A 22318-nucleotide genomic window follows, 5' to 3' on the forward strand; every position below is an offset into this window, starting at 1 on the left:
AAATGAAGAGGAAAATGTAAGTAATGTTGAGTTATGAACCTATGATTTCAACAAACTGACCTCAAAGGAGGGCGAATCTGTCCGTTTGTACGCAACCACACGTCTAAACCTTACACCAACAACCGGCGCCCCCTAGCATTTTAGGAGTGTATGATATCATTCGGCTTCACCGTGCCAACAGCTCAAGTTGACTCGAGTTGAGGTTGATGAAATTACGCCGCAAGTGGGTGTCATGAGCTTATTAGGGCTTAAAGCAGATCAGTGTTGAACAAACAGAAAGGGAGGAAGACGGAGACAGTGGGAGCAGAGAGCCGGGTAAAGGGGTCGCGCTCACTCAATCGCAACACCGTCTTATCTAAATGAAATTGGAAAGCAGGACAGCGAAACATTCCTTTTGGTAATTTGCATACAAAAATCAACAAGGCTCATTATTTAAGGAATCGCAATTCCTTATGTGCCGAAATCTCATTAGAGCCCCGCTCTGAGCAACGGTGTTTACCACACCTAATCGAGCTATTTATCTTTATTGTGCTGGGCCTCATGTATGTTTGCTAAAATTAATACACATCTCAGCCAGCGCAAAGTGCAGCTTTACCAGATGGATAATTGATTTTACAGTGAATCGAAACTGTTGAGCCATAAAATGGGCACATTAGCATGCATATTAATAACGCAAATAAGAGGGCGAGGCCGTCGCCACTAGGCCAGATTAAGTGACAGTCTTTATTTACAGCGTTGCCGGGAGACGCAAGGTGTCTGCTGTGGTGATGCCGTGGCTTAATGAGTCTTCTCCTCTGGCTCAGGTACCTCTCTTTCTCCCTCTTGCATTTAGCGTCGTCTGGCTCAGTCTCGACTCCCGCAGAGGGGCCGTGACTGCGACACGCAGTCTTGCCACTTGTTATAGGACGTCAAAGCTACGGCAGTCTGGTGCTTTTGGAGCTGGTCTCATGGTGTGGCCTTTTGTTGAGCCCACCGCTCGACGTTGAGGCTTAGCTCGGTCATTAAACACAGAGGAGAGCCATTTAGCTCTGACAATTGAGCTGAAAAGTTTTGACGAGGAGGTGGAGGAATGTCTCTGGGAAAAATTGGTGCCCTACGTGATTGTTTTTTTTTTTGTTTAGCTGAGCCAAAAGTGGCATAAAACATGTTTTTGTTCAACTTTTGTTTGCCTGTTATTCTCACAAACGCAAGACTCTTCACTGGTGAACAGCAGGACATCATTCTTGGTTCAAGTTGAGGGTGTTGCAGTATACTTTAAGACTGTTTCCATACTTTGTTATTTGCGTAGAGCAACCTGAGTTTAGACCTAGCAAATAATATATTCAAATATGTAGGGCCGGTAAGTTGAGTTCAGAAAACTGAAAAGTTGTAGGCCCTTTAAAGCACTGCTGACTTCTCTCTTCGCCGTTTTGTTCCCATAGGTGTTGGCCCTACCAGTATGTTAATCCCCTACTGTCAACAGAGCCCCATCCCTCTACATTTAAAGTAATCTCTCTAAATGTCACAGGAAAAGCCCATGTCATGTATATTTAGTCTGGGCGTCTGGCATTTGCTCCTCCTTAAGAGTAGAGTACACAGAGCCGCTGTAGTCTCGAGAGAGACGGTGGAGCCCAGATATTAAGGCTTCGCAAACATATGATACAGCACTTGAAAAGAGCCAAGTTGCAGAACGTTTAAGCATGTAGTTCAGAGAAAACATTACAAGGTGAATTTTCTTATGAAGCAGAAAGGATGAAAAATCATCTCTTCCAACGTTTAAAAAGAAATTAGTAGTGAACTACAGTATACCTTTAAGGAGAATTGGTTTTGCAACATTTTTTCTGTACACTTCAGGCAGTAGTATATTTAATACTTTTATCCCATCCTCCTCCTCTTCCTGATTCCCTCAGAATTGAACTTTCCTCAAGAATGGTCTTTGATTTTAAAACTGACTCTGTGGTTTACATAGCATTTACCGCAAGCGGCACAAAAGCCTCCTTTCAGAACCAGTCAATAACGACAGAAAACTTCATAAAAGCGCGTTATTTCTTTTAAGCCTCTACTATAGCGCTGACCCTCACCAAAGAAACTTTGACAGGATCAATATCTTCACATAGACTACTTCCCACCAGTCTGCCTCTGCAATGTCAAACTGAATTGATCCGAGTTATGTCTAGCCTAACTTGCGGTGGAGTATATTTATTCTCTCCAACACCAACTCACATTTGTGGCCGAGAGCCAAGGATAAGCCACTAGCGATCATTTGGTGCAAGCTCGCGCTGTGCACAGCCAATAACTGTTAGCGGAATCTTTCAGGTGTGCTTGGGATGGAAGAAACGGGGCTCATGGAGAACAACATGGAGAACAAAAAAAAAAGTCTATATATATTGTTTCCATGTGATTATAGCGGCTCGCTCCCAAAATATGGCTGATACGTTCGCGTGCGTTGGAAAACGTTTTTCCTTCTGTTTGAAAGCCGTCCAGATAATTAGTGTCTAGGCTCACACTGTAATAAGCCATTGTGACAGAATAAGAACAATGGGTCTTTGGGCTCTAGCCTGGTGAAGAGGGACACGCAGCAGCCCGTCGCTCAATGCTGGCAGAGAGACAACTCGAGCATGTGCGTTGGGTCGCATCCCACTTTTTCTTAACAGCACGAGCAGGAATGCGTTCCAGTGTTGTAAACGCTGCTGATGGCGTGTTTTCGCCGCACTCCCAAACAAGATGTATCTCAGATAATAAAATAGTCAAGGGGAAGCCAGCGCACTCGCCCGAGCGTCATCATTAAAAAGTTCTGCCTCAGCAAAGACGGCGAGAGGCGGGAAAAAAACAGATTGCAGCCTTAGTGCGCTTTTGCAGCGTTTCGCTCCACTTTCGAATGACTTCTGCAATCGCTCAATCATATTCGTGCCATCCTGTCGGTATTAGCGCGCAGGAGGCCGAGGCTGCGCGGCGCGGAGGGACTTTAATCCGTGATGTCCTGCCACAACTATCAGCCTGCCATTGTCTCGCGCTGTCGTGTCCTTCATGATCGATTAGCCCGGGCTATAAAAGAAGGGTTATCGATCAATGACAGTGGAGAGGTGAGAAAAAGAGGAGGGAGGGAGAGAGAGATGACAGCCGCAGACATGTCCGTTCCCTCAGCGAGGGGAAAAAGAGGGATGAGCCCCAGGGAATGAAGCGAGATTGTGTCTTGTGATGTTTATGCTGTTCATCACTGCAAAGTGAAGTTCGCTAGCCAGCTAATCTGTTACATTGCAGCCTCGCGGGGAGGGCTGTGGTTATGTGGGGAAAAAGGAGCCGTTTTCACTTGCGTTTTGCTTGTATGTGTATTTTAAATGGCATACTGATTTATTGGCATGATAGGGAGGCTCTGGGCGGTCTGAGCGGTTTATCACATCCCCGGATTTTCTTTTCTCCCCTCAGGTTATCCAAACATTGTAGCAACGTATGGCCGAGGATACACTGGTTTCGCCCCAAGCTACAGCTACCAATTCCCTGGTAAGTTCCATCTTGTTAAGCTCTGTATGGTGCTTCTCTCTCCTGCTGCTGTCTGGTAATGGCCTCCCTGCTGACCGGCAAACTCACAAAAACCAACACGCACCCGTCCCCGCCTCTCGCTAGAGCCCCATGCTGAAAACTTTGCCGTGGCACTTTATACTTAAATACACATTCGCATGCTCAAACGTTATACATCTTGATGTACAAAGACACACACATATTGCCATGTTCAGCCCCCTGCAGAAGCCCCACATCCACATGCTTGTAGCTTTACAGATAACACCGCCACACGAGATGCTTTCAAAACCCGTGCGAGCTACAAACGAGCCCATGGGCATCTCATTTTCTCTTCTTTCACAGATATAATTCATAAGTTCGACTATACATTACAATTCAGCAAATCGGCAAAATCTTGACTCAGCAGGGTTTTAGGCCAAACAAAGACAGGTCTTTTTTGTCTGGGATAAATGTGATGCGGCAAAGCAGCTCTATTATTTCACGGCTCACTTCTCAGAACTGAGCTTTGATAACCTGATGGTCCGAAACAGAATCGAAACGTGCATAGTATATTTTAGTATGATGTTCTGCTCACCGGTTTACCCTGTACTACTTTAATTGCACCAGATTTCTGATACATGTTTTTGCATCTCTACTTAGAAAAAAAGAAAAACAATAGTCTAAGCCAGTCTGGTTAGCAGGTTTAAGCTGGACTATCTGGTCTAAGCCAGATCAAATTAAAAAGTTTAAAAACATACAGCATACACTATCAGTCAAAAGTTTTTGAATAGTAAGATTTTTTAAGTTTTTTGAAGAATCTCTACTGCTCACCTAGCCTGCCTTTATTTGATCCAAAGTACAGCAAAAACAGTAAAAATTTGAAATATTTTTCCTATTCAAAATAACCATTTTCTATTTGAATATATTTTAAAATGTAATGTATTCCTGTGACTTAAAAACATAATTTTCAGCACCATTAATCCATTACATAACATTAACTTAAATGTCTTTATCATCACTTTTGAATTTAAAGCATCCTTGCTAAATAAAAGTATTAATTTCTAATTTACTCAACTGTTTTAAATATTGATGTTAATAATAATAATAAAAAAATGTTTCTTAAATAGCAAATCAGCATATCAGAATGATTTCTGAAGGATCATGTGACCCTGAAGTAATGATGCTGAAAATTTAGCTTTGATCTCAGGAATAAATTACATTTTAAAATATATATATAAAATATATGTTTTCAAATAGTAAACCGTTATTTTAAATAGTAAATATATTTCTGAATTTTCAGATGTTTTTACTGTACTTTGGATCAAATAAATGCAGGCTTGGTGTGCAGAAGAGACTGATTTAAAAACCATTAAAAATCTTACTGTTCAAAAACTTTTGACTAGTAGTGTATATTTTTGAAAAAAAAAAAAGTGTACAATAGAAACTAAACTTATGACACTGTTCTCCAAACGTGACCAACTGTTAAAGAGAATGGAAATTCTGTCATTAATTACTCACACTCATGTTCCAAACCTATAAGACCTTCGTTCTTCTTCAGAACACAAATTAAGATATTTTTTATGAAATCCGACACCAGTGGTTCAACCATAATGTTATGAAGCTACGAGAATACTTTTTGTGCACAAAGAAAACAGAAATAACTATATTTACCAATTATTTTAACAATGTCCTTACTACCTTTCTGGGACGAAGATAAACAAAATTTTATGGGTTTGGAACAACATGAGGATGTGTAATTAATGACAGAAATGACAGAGCAGACCAGTTTAGACAGCAAGCACAGCACTAGTCCATGTAGATTTATCTGCTATGTAATGCTTTGCATTAATGTAAAAATTATGCATGGAATAATTTTAGAATTATAGAAACTTCATATGAATATGTTCGTCATAAACAGCTCTTGACAATTTCAAAACGCCATTGTGTTTATGCAATTGATCCTCAGCTGTACGTATGTAGCTGTGTACATAGCCTCCCTCATCTCTGTGCAATCAGAGCATCTTCAAGAGGGGTTGCAACCTTATTTATGTGCATAAATTTTTCATGTTTGTCAGTCGCTCAGAGGCCCTCACTGGCGATGAAATTCTTCTGTTGACATGGCTGTTAAGCGTAAAGGTGGCTGTTTGTCGCATCGAGAACACTTAGCCGTCTTCCCCTTTGATGCCAGCGCACAAATAAACCTCAAACAATCTGTACAGGCGTTCCAAACTAACCGCAGTATTCCAGTGGCGACTTAGATAAATAAACGAAGCGGGGTGAGGGTGAGGGGACGAGAGTAATAGATAATGAGGAAGTGTAAATTGGCAAGCGCTTGAGGAAGAGCTGCTGTGACTAAGCCCGGTTAGACGGATTAAAACATCATTGTGGGCTCACTCTCCTCAGCAAGAAGTCTCAGCCCAGCGCCATGTTAGCAACGTAGAAATATATGTGTAGGCCTATATCGAAACTCTAAACTCCCACCTGATGCTAAAAATAACCGGACGAATAAACACATTCAGGTCCGCCCATGCCAAAAGCCTCATAACGTAAGCTGAAAAGCAATCGAGTGTATCGAATGCATATTTTTAGTGATATTGACCCTGGATATAGAGCTGAAGGTCTTGCTGGCATATGACTCACTAGAAAATAGGCTGCAAACCGCTCGACTTAAACTGCAGTTCTACTGCAAAAAGGGGCCTTTTTTTTCTCTCCGCTCATTTAATCCCCTGGCTTTTCTTGTAAAATGATCTGCCCAGTGCCACTCCAAAAGGGTCCCCTCGCGCTTCCATTTCACATGTTGTCAATGACCTTGGTGTTGAACATATAGGGTGAAAAAGCTTTTTTTCCAGACTGCTCGTAGCACCTGGGATTTACTATAAGCTCGGCGGCAGCGAAGGTTAAAAATTGACTGTTGAAAAGAGAGAAGGTAATTTTTTTTTCAAAGGCACTTCTTGTAATCCGCACAGGTGACTGGATTTGTAACAGGTCACAGGGGATGGCACGCGCGTGTTTTCTCCAAAGCCATGCATGTATGCAAGTTACCGATTTTTAATGAAAACAAGAACTATAAATTGCTGTCGTGTAATGCTACACTACTGTATGTGTGTATGATCGATATACGCTGTTTGTACCTTTCTAGTCCTCCTCAGGGAACGGCTTTGATCACGGATGGATTTACTGTTTTCTTCGCCCCAAAGACATACAGGCATAAACAACCAATAGCGCTATGGCAGAGTTTCTTAGCAAGTGTTGCTGCTATTGTCATTTTCATACTAGCATGTCCTCTGGTAGATAAGATAAGAAACAGCTGACAGGATCAGGCCACCTTCACTGTTATCTCCCCCTTTGCCAGGACACACGCGCACACACATTGTTCTTCTCATTTTTATGAGACCGAGAAGGGTGTTTCAGCAGCTATAAATCCACGAGAAACACATCTAAAGCTCAGCGTCTCTCCAGCAAGCCTGTGGATCCATCGGGCTTTCCCCAAGCTGTGAGAGAAGATCTTCTCATTTTGCCGTAAGTCTGTAGATTAAGGCTGCATTGATCCAGAGGGGTGCAAGTAGAGGTGGATAATTTTACAGTGCGACCCTGTTGTTGTTCTGTGTTTTATTTCCTCTGTTTGATCTCACCCACCGCTTTTGGTTTTCCAAGTGGCGAATCATCTCTCCCCGTCTCCGTTCCGCCACGATTTCTGGCATTTGACGCGGCTGGTGTTGATGAAAGCTGAAGGATGTTCCGACGTCAAGGTCACCGCCCCTCTCGGCCCAGTCGGAACGAACAGCGTGTTCGAACACCATCCTTTAGCTCTCATTCCTCCATTTGTCCCTCGGTTCTCCTCAGGAGGAAGAACAGGGAGAGCTGGAATTGATGCTTCACTTTTGATTAGGGCCCAATCAGTTATGCAAACACGGAGGCTGTCAGGCACGGGGCTCCTCTCCATTCTCCACGGCGCAGCCCTCTGCCGGCTTCGTCGTACAGATAACACGACCGGGCTCGCAGGATATTGGAGTGCAAACAAACAAATAAAGATGCCGCTTTGGCTGACCAGAGAGGCAAGGGAGGAGAGGAAATTGGGAGATGACGGAAAGAATGCGCGAGTGGCACTTGCTGAGGGAAGACATGATATGAGCCCTGCCCCACTGAGCTTGGCAGCACCTACAGACTTAAGGAAAGCGGCACTATTTCTTCTCTTTGACCCATTGTGAGGAGAGGATCATAAAAAGAGGAGAAAAAGTGAGTGAGTGAGAGAGAGCGAGCGGATGAATAGGCAACAGTGAAGTCTCCTGCAGCTGCGCTACCCCATTCAGCTCTTCACCCAAATTAGCTCTAATTGATAAGGCTGCTTATTAACTCAGTAGGCACGAGGCAAACACATTCGCCACGTTACGTGCTTAAAACGGGGACCGCTGAGCTGGACACGCTGCTTCATTTAGGGGTGATTCTTGACTGACGTGGGCTGCGGCGGGCAGATGTTGTGCGTGTTTACGGAGTGAGCGGCGTGCGCGGTGGCAGAGGTCATTTTGGAGGTCGTCTCGTAGCGATAGATTAGACAGCCTGTCTCATGCGCCCTGCCTGCGGTAATCACGCTGATGACTCATCTGCTGTTCCCCACAGTCAGGCTGAATCCCTGTCATATCCCGCTCTGCACTGCAGAGGCGGTTTAACCAGTACGGGTTTAATTATCAGCTTGTATCAGATCCACAACTCAGACACTGCTCTGAATGGAGCAGCTTCTTTTGCCTGTAGGAAAGCGCTGCGAAATGTCACATGACAGCGCGATCACAGCGTATTTGATGGTTAATATACAGTTAAGTGAAGAGGGAACCGGTCAGATTTCACTGTGGACAGGCAGTTTCAGTATTTGGTGTCCTGTAGCTCATTGCTTGACATGGTTAATTAAAAGATTAGATGATCAAGCTACAGATACACATTTACAGATGCAGTGTTTTTTTGTATTACTTAATCTGTCAAACGACAAGATAGACGTAATTTGCTTCGTTTTCTTTTTTTCTTTTTTTCTTGGGTGTCCAAAATCCTGCTTTACACAATGGATTTTATTTTATGTTATTTTTACATTTTATTTATTTATTGTTTTATTTTATTATATGGTTATTATATTTTATACATATATAGGTGTTTTTGTTGTGTATATTTTATATTGTTCATTATTTTATTTTATATTGTGTTTTTTAATTTTACTTTTTTGTTTGTTTACTTTTTCCTTCATTTCTTGGATGTCCAAAATCCTGCTTTACACTGTTTTTTTTAATTATTTAATTTAATTTACTTTGTTTATTTATTTTTCTTTTATTTTGTTTTTACTTATTTTTCTTTTAATTTTTTACTTATTTTCTTGGGTGTCCAAAATCCTGCTTTACACAGTTTATTTTATTTTATTTGTTTGTTTTTGTTGTTGTTTTTGTTTTATTTTATTTTTTTGTTTATTTATTATTTTATTTAGTTTTCTATTTCATTACATGGTATTGGTTGTTTTTATTTAGGATATTTTATGTTGTTTATTTTTATCATTTTATTTATCAGTACATTTTGGTTTGTTTATATACTTATTTTATGTTGTGATATATTGTGTTTTTTTATATTGCTGTTATATTGTGAGTTTATTTTTCTTTTATTATGTTTTTTTTTTTTTTTTTTTTAATTTACCTTTTCTTTCTTTTCTTGGGTGTCCAAAAACTTTACACAGTGGATTTTATTATTATTTTTTAATTATTATTATTATTTAGTTTATTTATGGTTTTATTATTTATTTTTTTATTACATCATTTTATTTTATTTTTATTACATGGTATTGTGTTTTTATTTTGGATATTTTATTGTTTATTTTATTTATCAATACATTTTGGTTTATTTTTATGCTGGAATTGATTGTGTTTTTTAATTTAATTTAATTTAATTTAATTTTAAAAAAATTGCTATGCAGAAGTTTCACTTGAAGTATGCACAAACTGTTTGCATTAAACTTGTTGCATCCTGTCTGGTAAAGTATGTGTTTACTCCAGTCAAACTTTTCTTTCTAGATTGCATTTTTATAAACTTTACACTAAGAATTTTAAAATTAAAGTTTGAAAGTATCCCAAGAATGAAAGAGCATTTCAAAATCTAATTGTCAGCCATGATGCACTTCTTGGCTTGCCTGCTTCAGCTAATAGCCTCTTTCTGACATGTCAGCTGGGGCCACTTCTCGCCGTCTCCTATTCCTCTGGCCAGATCATTTTTGCACTTTAGCTCTGCTCTTATGCTGCCTTACGAGCGCTAGTGAATTCTAAAATCTTCAGCACAGTCTTAAAAATGTATATGGTTAGATGTATATTACTATATAATTAGATTAGCATCAGCCCCCTGCCATTTTAGCCTGTCGTACAACCGCAGATCAGCCCCCTCTTTCATACTCATCAACGAGACGTCCAGTGCCCTCAGATGAGCTTCTTAAAGAATCTGGCCTGATGAGAGGGTGACTTTGCCTGCCCCTGCTGGATTAATCCCTGTGCCCCTCTACCAGAGATATAGTATTTGTCTGGCCAGTAATTGCCCTCATCAAGGAGGCGGCAGACTGCAAAGTAGGGCGTCAGGCAGCCAGTAGAGGAGACCTGTCCCTGGGCTGCAGTCTCATTATATGTGCTCATGCTGATGGCAGTGATTGGACCTGAATCCAGGGGGCCGGGAAGCCGCGGGGGAGGTAGGCTGGTTTGCTCTAGCCGTATGAGGTCTTGCTGATGTCTCGGCAGGTTCTGACATTAGCAGGCCGACCAGATCCGGATCTTTCAAATCCCAGATGTCGTGATCTTCAGCGGAGTGACAAAGTTCACCGCTCTTGCGTCGCTCACCCTTTTGATCTTCCTTTCTCATCTGGAGTTGAACTTTAGATCCTGAATTAAGATCCTGTTTGCCGAGCACATGGCATTACACATTTCTGTATTTAACTAATGGGCTGGTTTCCTCGCTGGACATACATCAATACGACATTCAGAGCTGTGACACCGGCCTGTACGTTCCCTGTTGTATTCTTAGGCGGTAACTTAGCTAAAGCCTTACCAGTAATATTTATGCAGCGGTGTCAGGCTGTTCTTTTACTCTATTTGCTCTGTGCACCAGAACTGATATGTATTTTTCTTTGCTGCTCATTACCGCTTTGAAAAATGTCTCTCTTTTGAGTGGTTGTAGGTTTTATTGCCTCGTGTAAAGTGGCGTCTTCTCTGAACTGCCTCCCTTGGCGCAGCTTCTTCCCCTGGGTACAGTTACGTTCGTCTTTCTCCAACCCCTCCATCCCCCATTTTCCCACTCAGAGTGCTGCGCTTTGTGTAGATTAAGCATAATATGTAAACCAGGTAAGATTACTTTTTGTATGCAAAATTGAAAGAACTAGCCAAGCTTTTGTTATATATCTTTTGCTGATTTCACATGATTTGATATCTTTTGTGATGTATGGCACCCAGCCGTACTGCTGTTTTGTGATGCTATTCAGAAAGCCCTCCTGGCCTATTTTATACAGGCCTGAGATGATGGATGTACTAGAGAAATCTGGTCATGCCTTCTGCCTTCAGAAATTGCTCTATAAGATGCACTATTAGTCAGACACAGCTTCACACCTTGTATGTGATGCTCCCTGTGGCCGTTCATATATTCCAGTGTTTTCCCCCTTAATGTGCTTCTCGGATCAATGAAAACATTGCTTGTGTATTTAACCTCCGATCATGAGTGGATCATGGTACATTCTCACACTTTTTAGAATGGAGATAAATAATGCAATGTTATTATTTAATGGCATATTATATTATGCTCACAGTGAATTTTAGGGGTTTTCTAGTTGGTTCCTATGTACTCGCAAAGTTTGTCCTGTGTGGTTAACCTAGGCGGTTACTGTGATGTTTAACATGGTTGCAAGAGCGTTCTATAGAGTAGCTAGGCTTCAGAAGAGCCTAAGCCCAAGTCTAGTGTTGGGTTTGGTAAAGTTAGATATTCGGTCAAGATCAGTGATCTTTGTTCTTTGAGTAACATTAATGACAGGCAGAACGATTATTAGGCTGCTGTCTCTTTAACACAGAATGTACGTGGATCTAAAAGTACTGTTACAATTTTTTTTTTCAAAACGCTTTACATTCAAGACAAAAAAAACAGCTGTGTTCATGATGATATAACCTACTGGCTTATTTTTGTGTATATAGGTCGGTAAATGTGAAACAGAAATCAATTCTGGCCCGGAACAACCTTTTCTGCAGTGGAAATGCAGGGAACGGTTCGAGAACAAACAGGCTGGAAATCTGCACAATGACCGATGTTTTCTGTGCTCACACTTCAGATGTGTGCCCTGAAAATCAGACAAACAAACAGTGAGCAAGTTCTTTCCCTTCCTGTGCTTAAATAATTTAAAATCACATTAAAAAGCGAATGCAGAAATCATTAAACAATAGCGAAATCGAATAGCCGCTTCTTGGAAATTTGAAACCGGTTCTAAAATGGAACTGGTTCTCGATAACAGGGCCAGTGCCAAGAGCCAGCCTTCCTTTTTCTATTTCAATTGGTTATTATTATTTTAAACCAGTGCTATTGGTCATAGTTATGTTTGTCTGTGGGTTTTACAAATATTTAACCAATTTAAAAAAAGCAATCAAAAGAGCTTGTAACTAAACCTCGCAACGCCATTGGATCCTCAAATTGTCAGTCAAACCTCATAACCCCATCCCGCCTCCATTCAGAATAAAGTGCAAGGGTAATTGATGTTTAAATAAGTAGTGTTTTCTTTACTCAAGAAACACTGTCTTAACAGCTAATGTTTTTGTGTTTTTGAAATGCGGGAAGACTCTTAGCATTTGCCATCTAGTTGTAGCCAATATACTTTTGTACATCTTAAATATCTTGTGCATAGTGGTTAATTTTTTATATAATGAGAATTTGGCCAAATGTATTAAACACAAGAAAAACTAAACACCCATATATAGGTAAAATAAACTTTATAACCTGTAAATTGATGAAAACGTAATGCGATTCATAAAAACCTTGTTAACTCCATTTGAGCATGTTTTTCAAAAAAATGTTACAGTGTTGGCCAAAATGATTAGAACACTATTATTTTCACCAGCTAAAAATGGTTTTAGGTCAGTTATTTCTCTTTTGCTGTAGTGTGTAGATAGGAAATATCAGTTTACATTTCCAAACATTTATTTTGTCATTAATTGTAATAATCCAGTGAGATTTAAGTTTGTACAAGATTTGTACAATAGCCAGTGCTCCACACAGGGATCTGATCTCATCATCATCCAGTCTGTCTGGAATTACATGAAGAAACAGAACAAACTGAGACAGAATAAATCCAGAAGAACTGTGGCAATGTCTCCAAGATGCTTCAAGAGACCTACCTGCAAAGCTATCTAAAAATCTATGTGCAAGTGCATCTATTTATGACATTGTTTTTCAGCGTACTCATTTTACCTACCTAAGTGCCTAAAACTTTTAGCTACAGTACTGTAGCTTTGCAGGTAGGTTTCTTGAAACATCTTGGAGATGTTGCCACAGTTCTTCTGGATTTAGAAACAAAAACTCACTGGGATATTACAAATAATGGCAAAATGAATGAATGAATTTCCTACTGACGCACTACAGCAAAAGAAATAACTGACTTAAAACCATTTTTTAGCTGGTGAAAATTCTAGTGTTCAAATAATATTGGCCACCACTGTAAGTATTAAAAAAAGTCCAAAATTATTGTTAAAAAAAAAAAGTTTCCCCCTTTCTATTTTTTTTATAGTGCTTAGTGGTGTGCTATGGGATTTTTTTTTTTTTTTTTACTTACCAAAACGTTCATGTCCATAAACTGTGTTCAAATCAGCTTTTGTTTCAGCGCTTTTGCTCCTGGATGACAGCAGTGTAATTGTTCTGTAACCACATTGAATGTGGTAAACGGTGGCTGCGCTCGCCTCATCGAAATAATCACAGCTAAATTCACACCTCTCCGCCACAAGCGGCTGAACCCCAGCAGCCAGCATTGACCCACGATTCTCACACCTGTAATTCCCAAAGCCACAGGCTCCAGAGCAGCGCCACGTCTCGTGTCTCCTTCACCGTCAGCACCCTCATTAGCCGAAGATGTGAGCAGGAGGGCGTAATACGGAGGAGTTCTCTGCCGGCGAATGCCACTAAGGCTCGTGCATTTGGAAGCCTCATTGCCCAAGCTCCCGGCAGTCTTTGATAGCTCTGCAGAAAGGCCCTTTTGAAAGTAATACAAGTCAAGGGCTTCTACTAGAGAAGCATGACTCACCTCTCGTTTGCCGGATGAAAAGATGGTCTGCGAGATTGCTCTTTTCTTTTATCCACCTTTTTTCCTAAGATGCTCATTTTAGCACTCGCATTTCTAATTCGTTTCTCTCTTGAATGCCTTTTATAATGGCTACATCAACTAATAGCGCTTTTTGAGTGTGGTTGAAAAGCAAGGGCACGGTTGCTGTTCTTTGATCCATTTTCATCAGCGGTTTAAATGATGTTCTGATACATTCAATATCAAATTCATCAGATGTATTGCCATTTCTGTTTTAATGTTAGCAGCCCCACTAATCTCATTTAATGGCCATTATGACTTAAAATCATGATCGACCGTGTCTAATTATTTAATGTCTATCACTCAGATTCAGCAAAGAAAACAAACGGAGCGCGGTCCAAACTGGAGCGTCTCCAGAGGACTGCTGGCAAGAACAAACAGGCATTAGCGATCGTAACATAAAAACTGCGCATTCATAAAATGTACCGAGAAGACTTCAGGAGTTCAGCAGAGAAAAGAGAGAAGTGAGGGGACAGCAGGAGGAAATGGCGTGGGAGAGAGAGAGAGAGGGGACGAGTGAGGACGGCATCTCCTCCAGGGCTCCGGGGTGGAACAGATGTGTCCTTGTCCCTCCTCCAGGCCAGTCCGGCCCAGCCGAGCACGGCCACTGACAGAGCAAACAGGCTGGAAAAATGGGTAAAAGTGGAAAGCTAAATATTGGCATTATGTCCTCGGTAATAGAGAGGCCATGAAATTGATTTGATTCTGCCAAGCTGTTCCTGGGGGATAACACTCACCCCTCCACCCCAAGCCCCCCGCCTCCCTCGCCCTGCCGACCCTCTTAAGGAACAAAGCAGCGGAGAGATATGTGAATTAACCTTCCTAATTTGAAGTTTCTGAGTAGGTAATTTGTTTCCAGAACTTTCTAGATCTCTAGCACACAGGCATCGGCATATAATATTGACATCAGCCGAATGAATGTGGGGTGGAGAGGTGCCCGCTCAGAAAAAAAAGCAGAGTTCAGCAGCACCACAATTAACGGCGGTATTGACGGGACGCAGCAGGGTGCGTGTTTACCATTGTCTGAGAGATGTTTTACTCGTGTCAAGAGCCAGTTTTGTTTTGAAGAGGCTGATAAGTGGGACTAAAACTAATATTTACAGGAAGTGAAATGCAGCCTCTTAGATGAGACCAAAAGTCCCTCGATTTGACGTTGCGGAATTAACTAGCAAAGTTTGCCTAAAATGTAAACAACTCTGACATCATTTGCTCCCCTTTCTGTCATCCCAAACCTGTGTGATGTACGTTCTTCCTAAGACCATAGAAAAGATATTTTGAATGTTATTGGGGTACAAAACCACATGAGAGTGAATAAATTACTTTGGGGTGAATCTTTAGTCACACTTTATGCTTTATAAGTAGTTACCTGACAATTATTGATCAGAAAAAGTTTATTTTGATTACAATAATAATACTGATTGGTTTGTTTGCGCTGTGATTTTTGTATGCTTGTTAGAGTATCATGTGTAGCTTAGCAACTTGCTAACATAAGAGTCTCTCATGCACAGAACTGTTTGTGTGCTGTTTCATCCAAAAATATAAGTTTTCGTTTACATAATGTGTGTATACTGTGTATATTATTATGTATATATAAATATACACACATACCGTATATTTTGAAAATATTTACATGTATATATGTATATTTGTGTAATTGATATTATATAGAAATATTTCTAACATATATATACATGGCATATTTTTCTTATAAACATGCATGTGTGTGTATTTATATATACATAAAAAATTTACACAATACTATGGAAGCCCGTTTCCTAAAATAAAACTAAATAAACCACTAAATAAAAAATAAAAAAGGTAATTGCAACTTATCTCACAATTCTAACCTTTTTTCTCGCAGTTCTGAGAAAAAAAAGTTTATGACGCAATTCTGACTTTTTTCTCAGAACTGTGAGATATAAAGTTAGAATTGTGGGATATAAAGTCAGAATTGTGGGATATAAACACATGATTGTGAGAAATGAAGTCAGAATTGCGAGATATAAACTCATAATTCTGACTTTTTTTTCTCGCAGTTGTGACTTTGTATCTGCCAATTCTGACTTTTTTCTCGCAATTGTGATTTTGTATCTCTCAATTCTGACTTTTCTTCAGAATTGTGAAAAATAAACTCGCAATTGCGAGTTATAAAGTCCAGTTCTGGGGAGAGAAAAAAGACTTGATATGTTCACAGAATTGCGAGTTTATATCTCACAATTCTGACTTTATTTTTTTCTTTTTTTTTATTAGTAGTGAAAATGGGCTTCCATACAATACACACACATATTATCTAAACAAAAACGTTTATTTTGGATATGATTAATCACAATTAATCATTTGACAGCACTAATTTGTTCATAAATTTTTTATATAATACTTTTGTCTAGCAAGTATTATAAGAGCAAGTGCTCTTCTATTTATCAAAGAATCCTAAAAGTAGTATAATTATAAAAAATGTTTCATAATATTCCTTTTTTTTCCTTTTGCTCAAATAAAAGCAATCTTGCAGAGCATAAGAAATGTCTTTTAAAAAATTAAAATAAATCTTGCAAACCCCAGATTTTTCAAATGTAGTATATTTTTCATAAAATCCTTTTAATTACAAGATGTGCATTAATTGTACCATGTTACTCAGCGCTGTTTATAATTGGTGTAAAGCTCCACATATTTCACACATAGACATCTGTCTTAATGTATTTGCATTGTGATTGTCAGGTTGTCTCATACATGCAGCATATCCAGCGTTTCTGGATGTTCTTTCAGAAATGCTGTGAAAACACATTGTCAAAGGCGACGGTGCCGCTCTTAACTGGGAGCAACTGTTTCATTTCAAATAAGAATCGTCATTCGGCAGGCGCTAGAAAATCCATTGTTTGCTGAAATATTTAACACTCGCTGCTATATAGGCTCTACTTTCATTTATCTGGATGTTAAGCGCTCATTCCCATTGTTCAATTCTACAGCTAATCTTGTCCTAAAGACTCCTTTTTGATTAGGCATTAGCAGCACATGAAAGGTTATTAAGGCCACTAATATGAGGGTTTGGAGGGCGTCTGTGCTGAAGAATAGGAGGGAACCCGTAAGAGACAGGGCTAATTACCATCCATCCTTCTATGTGAACCCAACCATCTGCCAGTGTCACCCACTTATTGTCTATTGGCTTTCAATCATGAACGGACCGCTGCAGCCAAAGATGTGTGTTTTAATTAGAGAGCTGCTCTATAATTATATTTATATTATAATAATGACTTTGACGAAGCGTTTGAGTGGATGTCCTTCATTGTTCACTAAAATGATAATATTTAATTATGATGTTTGAACACTGCAGATTTGAGCAAGCTGAGTGGTTCTCTGTCTCTTTGACATGCACACGTGGGCATTTCACCACACACACACACACACACACTCGTGCTCTCGCGTTCTAGCTCTCTTTCTCAACCACATACACAAATACAGAAGACATGTTCTTTCCGTGTACAGTAGTGCTCAAAATCTAGTAAGCTAATGCCATTAGCTTAGCTAACATGCTAACATCAAACTATTGGAATCAATTGTGAATTGGTGTTGCTAAATGAGTTTTTGCCTATGTAGAGCGTTTCAAATCAGTCAGTTATGAGTTTGTATGATGATTAGAATGCAGCCTCAGAAGGCAGTTCGCTATTTAGGCAATGAGGCAGCTCACTAGGCTTTGGAACAGAGCTGTTGTTGTTATTGGAAGGTAGTCATGCATAAAACCATTAAGCCAATGTCTTGTAAACATGAATCTTGGACTGTACTCGCCTACAGTCTTTCGCACACGTGCATCGCATCCCCACCCTTACTGCCGTGCCATACCTGTTCCCTTCCCCTGTGTAACGCACGCTTAAAGTGAATTAAAGGGCACTTGGAAGCGAGCAATTAATCCCTGATGCCTAATCTCGTAATAACACCATAAAGAGCCACTAAACCGGGAAGGAGATGAAGACACTTTCATCCAGCCCCGCTCACAAATCACGGCCTCCGTGCGGCACCCAGAGCCGGTGTGGCTGTAGCATCAGTTCACACTGCCTGGAGACCAAATTATCCTTCTGATTGATTGAGTTTCAAGGCATAAACCGGAGGACGATTCGCCTGCTCGGCTTTACGACTCTCCGTCTCTGTCTCGCTCCCTCGTTCTCCCGCCCAAACATGAGCGGCAGCGCAGAGATAAGTGACTTAAGTGGACTACAAAGTGTCGGGAGCGTGGAGCCATTTCCATATCGCCTTTGTGCTGCCGATGCCGGTCATGGTTGGAGTTAACCCTATAGTGTTGCGCTGGATCATCTTTCTGGCTCTTGCCGGATTTCTCTCTGCGGTTTCTGACTCGCCCCCTGGTCTCGTGTCTCTTTTCAGCTCTCGTTATACCGTGAATTTGTGATTTGTGAGGTGCTATGGAAGATGGAGCTGCATGAGTGGAAAATTCTCATTTGCTTCATGAATGGGTGTTTGGTGTGTGTTGTAATGCTCAAAACAAAAATGCCTTCGTCGGAATGCCATATTTTGACACTTTGTGACCCTGAACCATAGACTGTAAAAAAGATGGACGACGCATCTCCGCTTCATTCCATATAGAAAAGTGAAGCCAATTCATCTTAATATGGCCGCTGCCATCTTGAGGGAAATGACGTCATTTGGAGCCAGATTCTGCGCAGTAGAGGTTCGTTTGGAGCCAGAGTCTGCGCAGTAGTGTCGTGAGGCAGAGCTGCTGTATGAAAATCCCGCCCAAACTCCCGCAGACCCAATCGCAAGATCACAATCATGACACCACACCCCGTTTTTATAGCATCAAATAACTACCTAAAAGCGAACTTATTAGAACAACGAACTCCTGAACATGAATCAGCATTATAAGAACTACCTCACATGATGGAAACCATCTTTGGAAAAAAATTATTTGAAGTGTAATTCGATTATTTAGTTTGGCTCACATCCCATTAGATTACATGGAGAGGGCGGGGTTTATGACCTATACTGCAGCCATCCACCGGGGGGCGATCGAAATGTTTTGGCTTCACTTTTCAGGACTCGTTCTGCACACTTGCCCTGAACCACAAAACCAGTTTTAAGTAGCATGGGTATGTTTGCAGAAATATCCAAAATACATTGTATGGGTCAAAAATATTAATTTTTCTTTTATGCCAAAAAGGATATTAAGTAAAGATATTTTGTAAATTTCCTACTGTAAATATATCAAAACTTAATTTGTGATTAGTAATATGCATTGTTAAGAACGTCATTTAGATAACTTTAAAGTCAATTTGCTTAATATTTAGATTTTTTTGCACCCTCAGATTCCAGATTTTCAAATAGTTGCATCTCGGCCAAATATTGCTCTATCCTAAAGCTTATTAATTCAACTTTCAGATGCTTATGACTGGTTTTGTGGTCCAGGGTCACTTTTTTTTAATTTAATTTATTTGTAAGACCTTTTATACACTTAGTAATGCAGCCATTGAATTACTGTGTACTGCAGTGGTATATATCCGCCATTAAAAGAAGTCTAGTCCCTTTGCATCTCACATGATAGTCGAAATCTAATTAGTTTATCGCAGTAACTTGACCGCACAAGCTCAGTAGCATATCCGAAAGCCTGATGCTCGGCCGTGGCCTTCCCGCTGTGTGCTCCAAACAGATAAGCTAAAGAGCAGCGTGGTCACCCATGCAGAAATACCCAGAGTGCATTAGGGCCACTGCAGTCTCCTCCACACTCTGAAGACGCCCACAGCACACAGTGCATTACGGCAGTTTGCAGAACCTGCACAGACACTGCAGCTACTTTATGAGTCAGTAATGTTGTGAGGTAGCTTGATCCTGCTTTTTTTCTAATTTATCCTCTCCTCTCATTTTTCCCTCTCCTCTCCTCCCTTCCTCCACCCTGTTCTTTCCTCCTCTTCTGTCTGTTTGCCTATGCTTACTTCTTATCTTCTCCTCTCATACATTCTACATTTTTTGCTCTCCTTTCGTCCTTTTGCTAATGCACATTTTCCACCTGTCCTGTTCCCTGTTTTTCCTCTCCTTTCCACATTTTCCCCTCCATTTATTACTTCTGCTACTTCCTTTCCTGCCCTGTTGCCTATTTTTGTTCTCATCTCTGCTTTTTTCCATCCCTTGTTTCTCTCTCTCCTCTAATTCCTCACTTTTTGCCCTCTTATCTTCTATTCCCCATTTTACACCCTGTTCCCTGTTTTTTACTCTCTGCTCCTCTCATTCCTTCTCTGCTCTCTTTTCCTGCTCTGTTCCTCTCCTCTTATTTTCCATCCTGTTGTCCTCTCATCCTTCTCCTCCAATTTCCTCAACCCCATCCTTTCTCTGACCCCACTCCCCTCGCACAGGCTTCCCGGCAACAGCGTACGGTCCAGTAGCAGCGGCGGCAGCAGTGGCGGCAGCGCGCGGCTCAGGTAGGGGGGCCCGTGGAAGAGGCGGCTACGCAGCATACCCTCAGAGCACAGGGCCAGGTAAACGCTCTGGCCGTAGATCTGTGTGACTGCTGCTCTCTCCATGCTGCTCTTAACTCTAGCCGCCTCTGTCCTCTCTCTCACACACACATGTACACTCACACATACACACAGCCTGTAGTTAGAAGGAAAGGACAGGACTCAAGGCTCCTGCCTGATTTCCCCTCCTTTCCAGTTGTAGATGTGATTTATGGCACTGGCAGAAGTCGCCCCACTAGCCGATGGTCTGAGACCAGCTTTTCCAGGGCTCTAAAGTGCGACTATTTCAGTCGCATTTGCGACTGAAAACTACTGCGTGCGACTATGAAAAAATATTTAGGAGCACCATTTGTTTTTGCGCTGAGGGGAGCTTCAAAAGTTTCTACGTGTTTTTGTAACATTGAGTAATGTATCACAAACATTTCTCACAAATCCTTTTATAAACAAAGTGTAGAGAGAGTTTGAATAAGAGATTCATCATGCAGTGTAGAGAGCTTCGTTGATTATAATGGAACTTTGTGAGATTGTGATGTGAACTAAGATGAGTGACAGCTTTTAATGATTTTTAAAGGAGTTTGTAAATGAGATATTGATTTGATACAACAGTTAAATAAACAAGAAGTTAATATTAAGCGACTTACATTGTCTGACTATAACACTATTGCCTGATTTTGCTCTATTTTGTTGTCAAAAATAGTCTAAAAAGAGAAACAACGAAGCGTTGTTTCGTTTATGAATAAACTTGCACTTTTAAACTAATCTAGTGAGTCAATGATTCGATTTCCCATTCATAAAGACAGTCACTTGCTTTACTCCTGAATGAATCAGCCGTTCAAACGAATCAACAGAATGATATGATTCAGTAATTAAATCAGTGACTTGCCGCCACCTACTGGCAGATTTAGTTTCATTTTTAAAGTATCTTTTAAGTTATTTAAATCATTTGATATGTATGTATGTATTAAACATTTTTTTAACATAAATCTCAACATGAGTTTGTGAATTTGAAGCCTCATTAAACATAAGAAAATACTACACTAGCCACTTTTGTGTTCTTCTGTGCCACCTCTGTAGTACAAATTAATATTGTTAATACTGATTTTATTTGATTGGTAACTTATTCATATTCTTATTCTGTTGTTTGACTTAAATTTTAAACAGCTTAAAAATATAATAAAAAAAAACTGACATAAAAGATGACCCTTTTAATAAATTAATAAAAAATGCACAAATTAATAAAGCCATTACAAAGGTAAAAACAAAATTCCCCTGTAAATCACTTTACACTTTTTTATTAGAAGGTGCTCCTGAATTTTTGACTGTGCTCCTAAAAATAAAAGTAAGCGTAGAGCCCTGTTTTCCCCCCATTTTCTTAATTTAGTTAACATCAGTATTACTATTGGCGAAACTGGTAACAGATCAGGGCACAGGGGCCGGCTTCCGCTCGCACAGCCATTTGTACTTTACCATAGCTGCTGTATTTGTTTCGGTAACCCCCTTCCCCACACACAAACACTATTGCACACTGACTTACACGAATGAGCCTTTTCATTTCTCTTGGTTTGTTAGTTCTCACATTTAATCGTTGGTCGTTAATGCCTTCCTCTGTCATTCGGACAAACTTTGTTCTCCTTTGACTAGAGTGTGCACGTTAAACAGTGTGTGCGCATTAAAAGTTCCCAGTCGCTCCCTCGTTCCGCCGTGGTTATTGATCCGGAGGCTGGATAGCTTAATCTATCAATCTGACTTTGTCTGTAAGACACAAGGATACTTAAATAAATAAACAGCAGGGAGGAACAGCCCTCGGCCTTCTCGCTGACGTCTGGCCTTTAGCACAATGGGAAATGATGGCCATGGCTAATTGGCCATCAGAAAGCGATGCCGTAGCAGGTGCAGAGTTTATTTACACACTTCCACACTGATGCATTCTCTAGGCACGTAAAAAAGGCAAACGTAGTACACCTTTTGGCTCACGCGCATGCGTTCGCTGCATATTTTGACTCGAGTTCGCTCCATTGACACCTGCTCTCCGGCAGACAGCTATCCACCCCGGCGT

The 22318-nt window shown here is 40.5% G+C and overlaps 1 protein-coding gene across 7 annotated transcripts in view; it reads left to right on the plus strand.

Annotated features, from left to right (window-relative positions):
• Window positions 1–22318, plus strand: part of msi2b (musashi RNA-binding protein 2b) — a 299604-nt gene that overhangs the window by 240034 nt on the left and 37252 nt on the right. For 3 of the 7 annotated variants that reach the window (XM_073817253.1, XM_073817254.1, XM_073817257.1), the window contains exons 10-11: window positions 3406–3480; window positions 20161–20283. In XM_073817253.1, coding sequence (XP_073673354.1) covers window positions 3406–3480; window positions 20161–20283 — 198 coding nt within the window. The remainder of the gene's footprint in view (window positions 1–3405; window positions 3481–20160; window positions 20284–22318) is intronic. The other 4 variants (XM_073817255.1, XM_073817258.1, XM_073817256.1 and 1 more) reach the window with 2 other exon arrangements.

This window comes from Garra rufa, chromosome 14 (assembly GCF_049309525.1).
Source record: "Garra rufa chromosome 14, GarRuf1.0, whole genome shotgun sequence".
In the NCBI taxonomy this organism is placed as follows: Eukaryota; Metazoa; Chordata; class Actinopteri; order Cypriniformes; family Cyprinidae; genus Garra; species Garra rufa.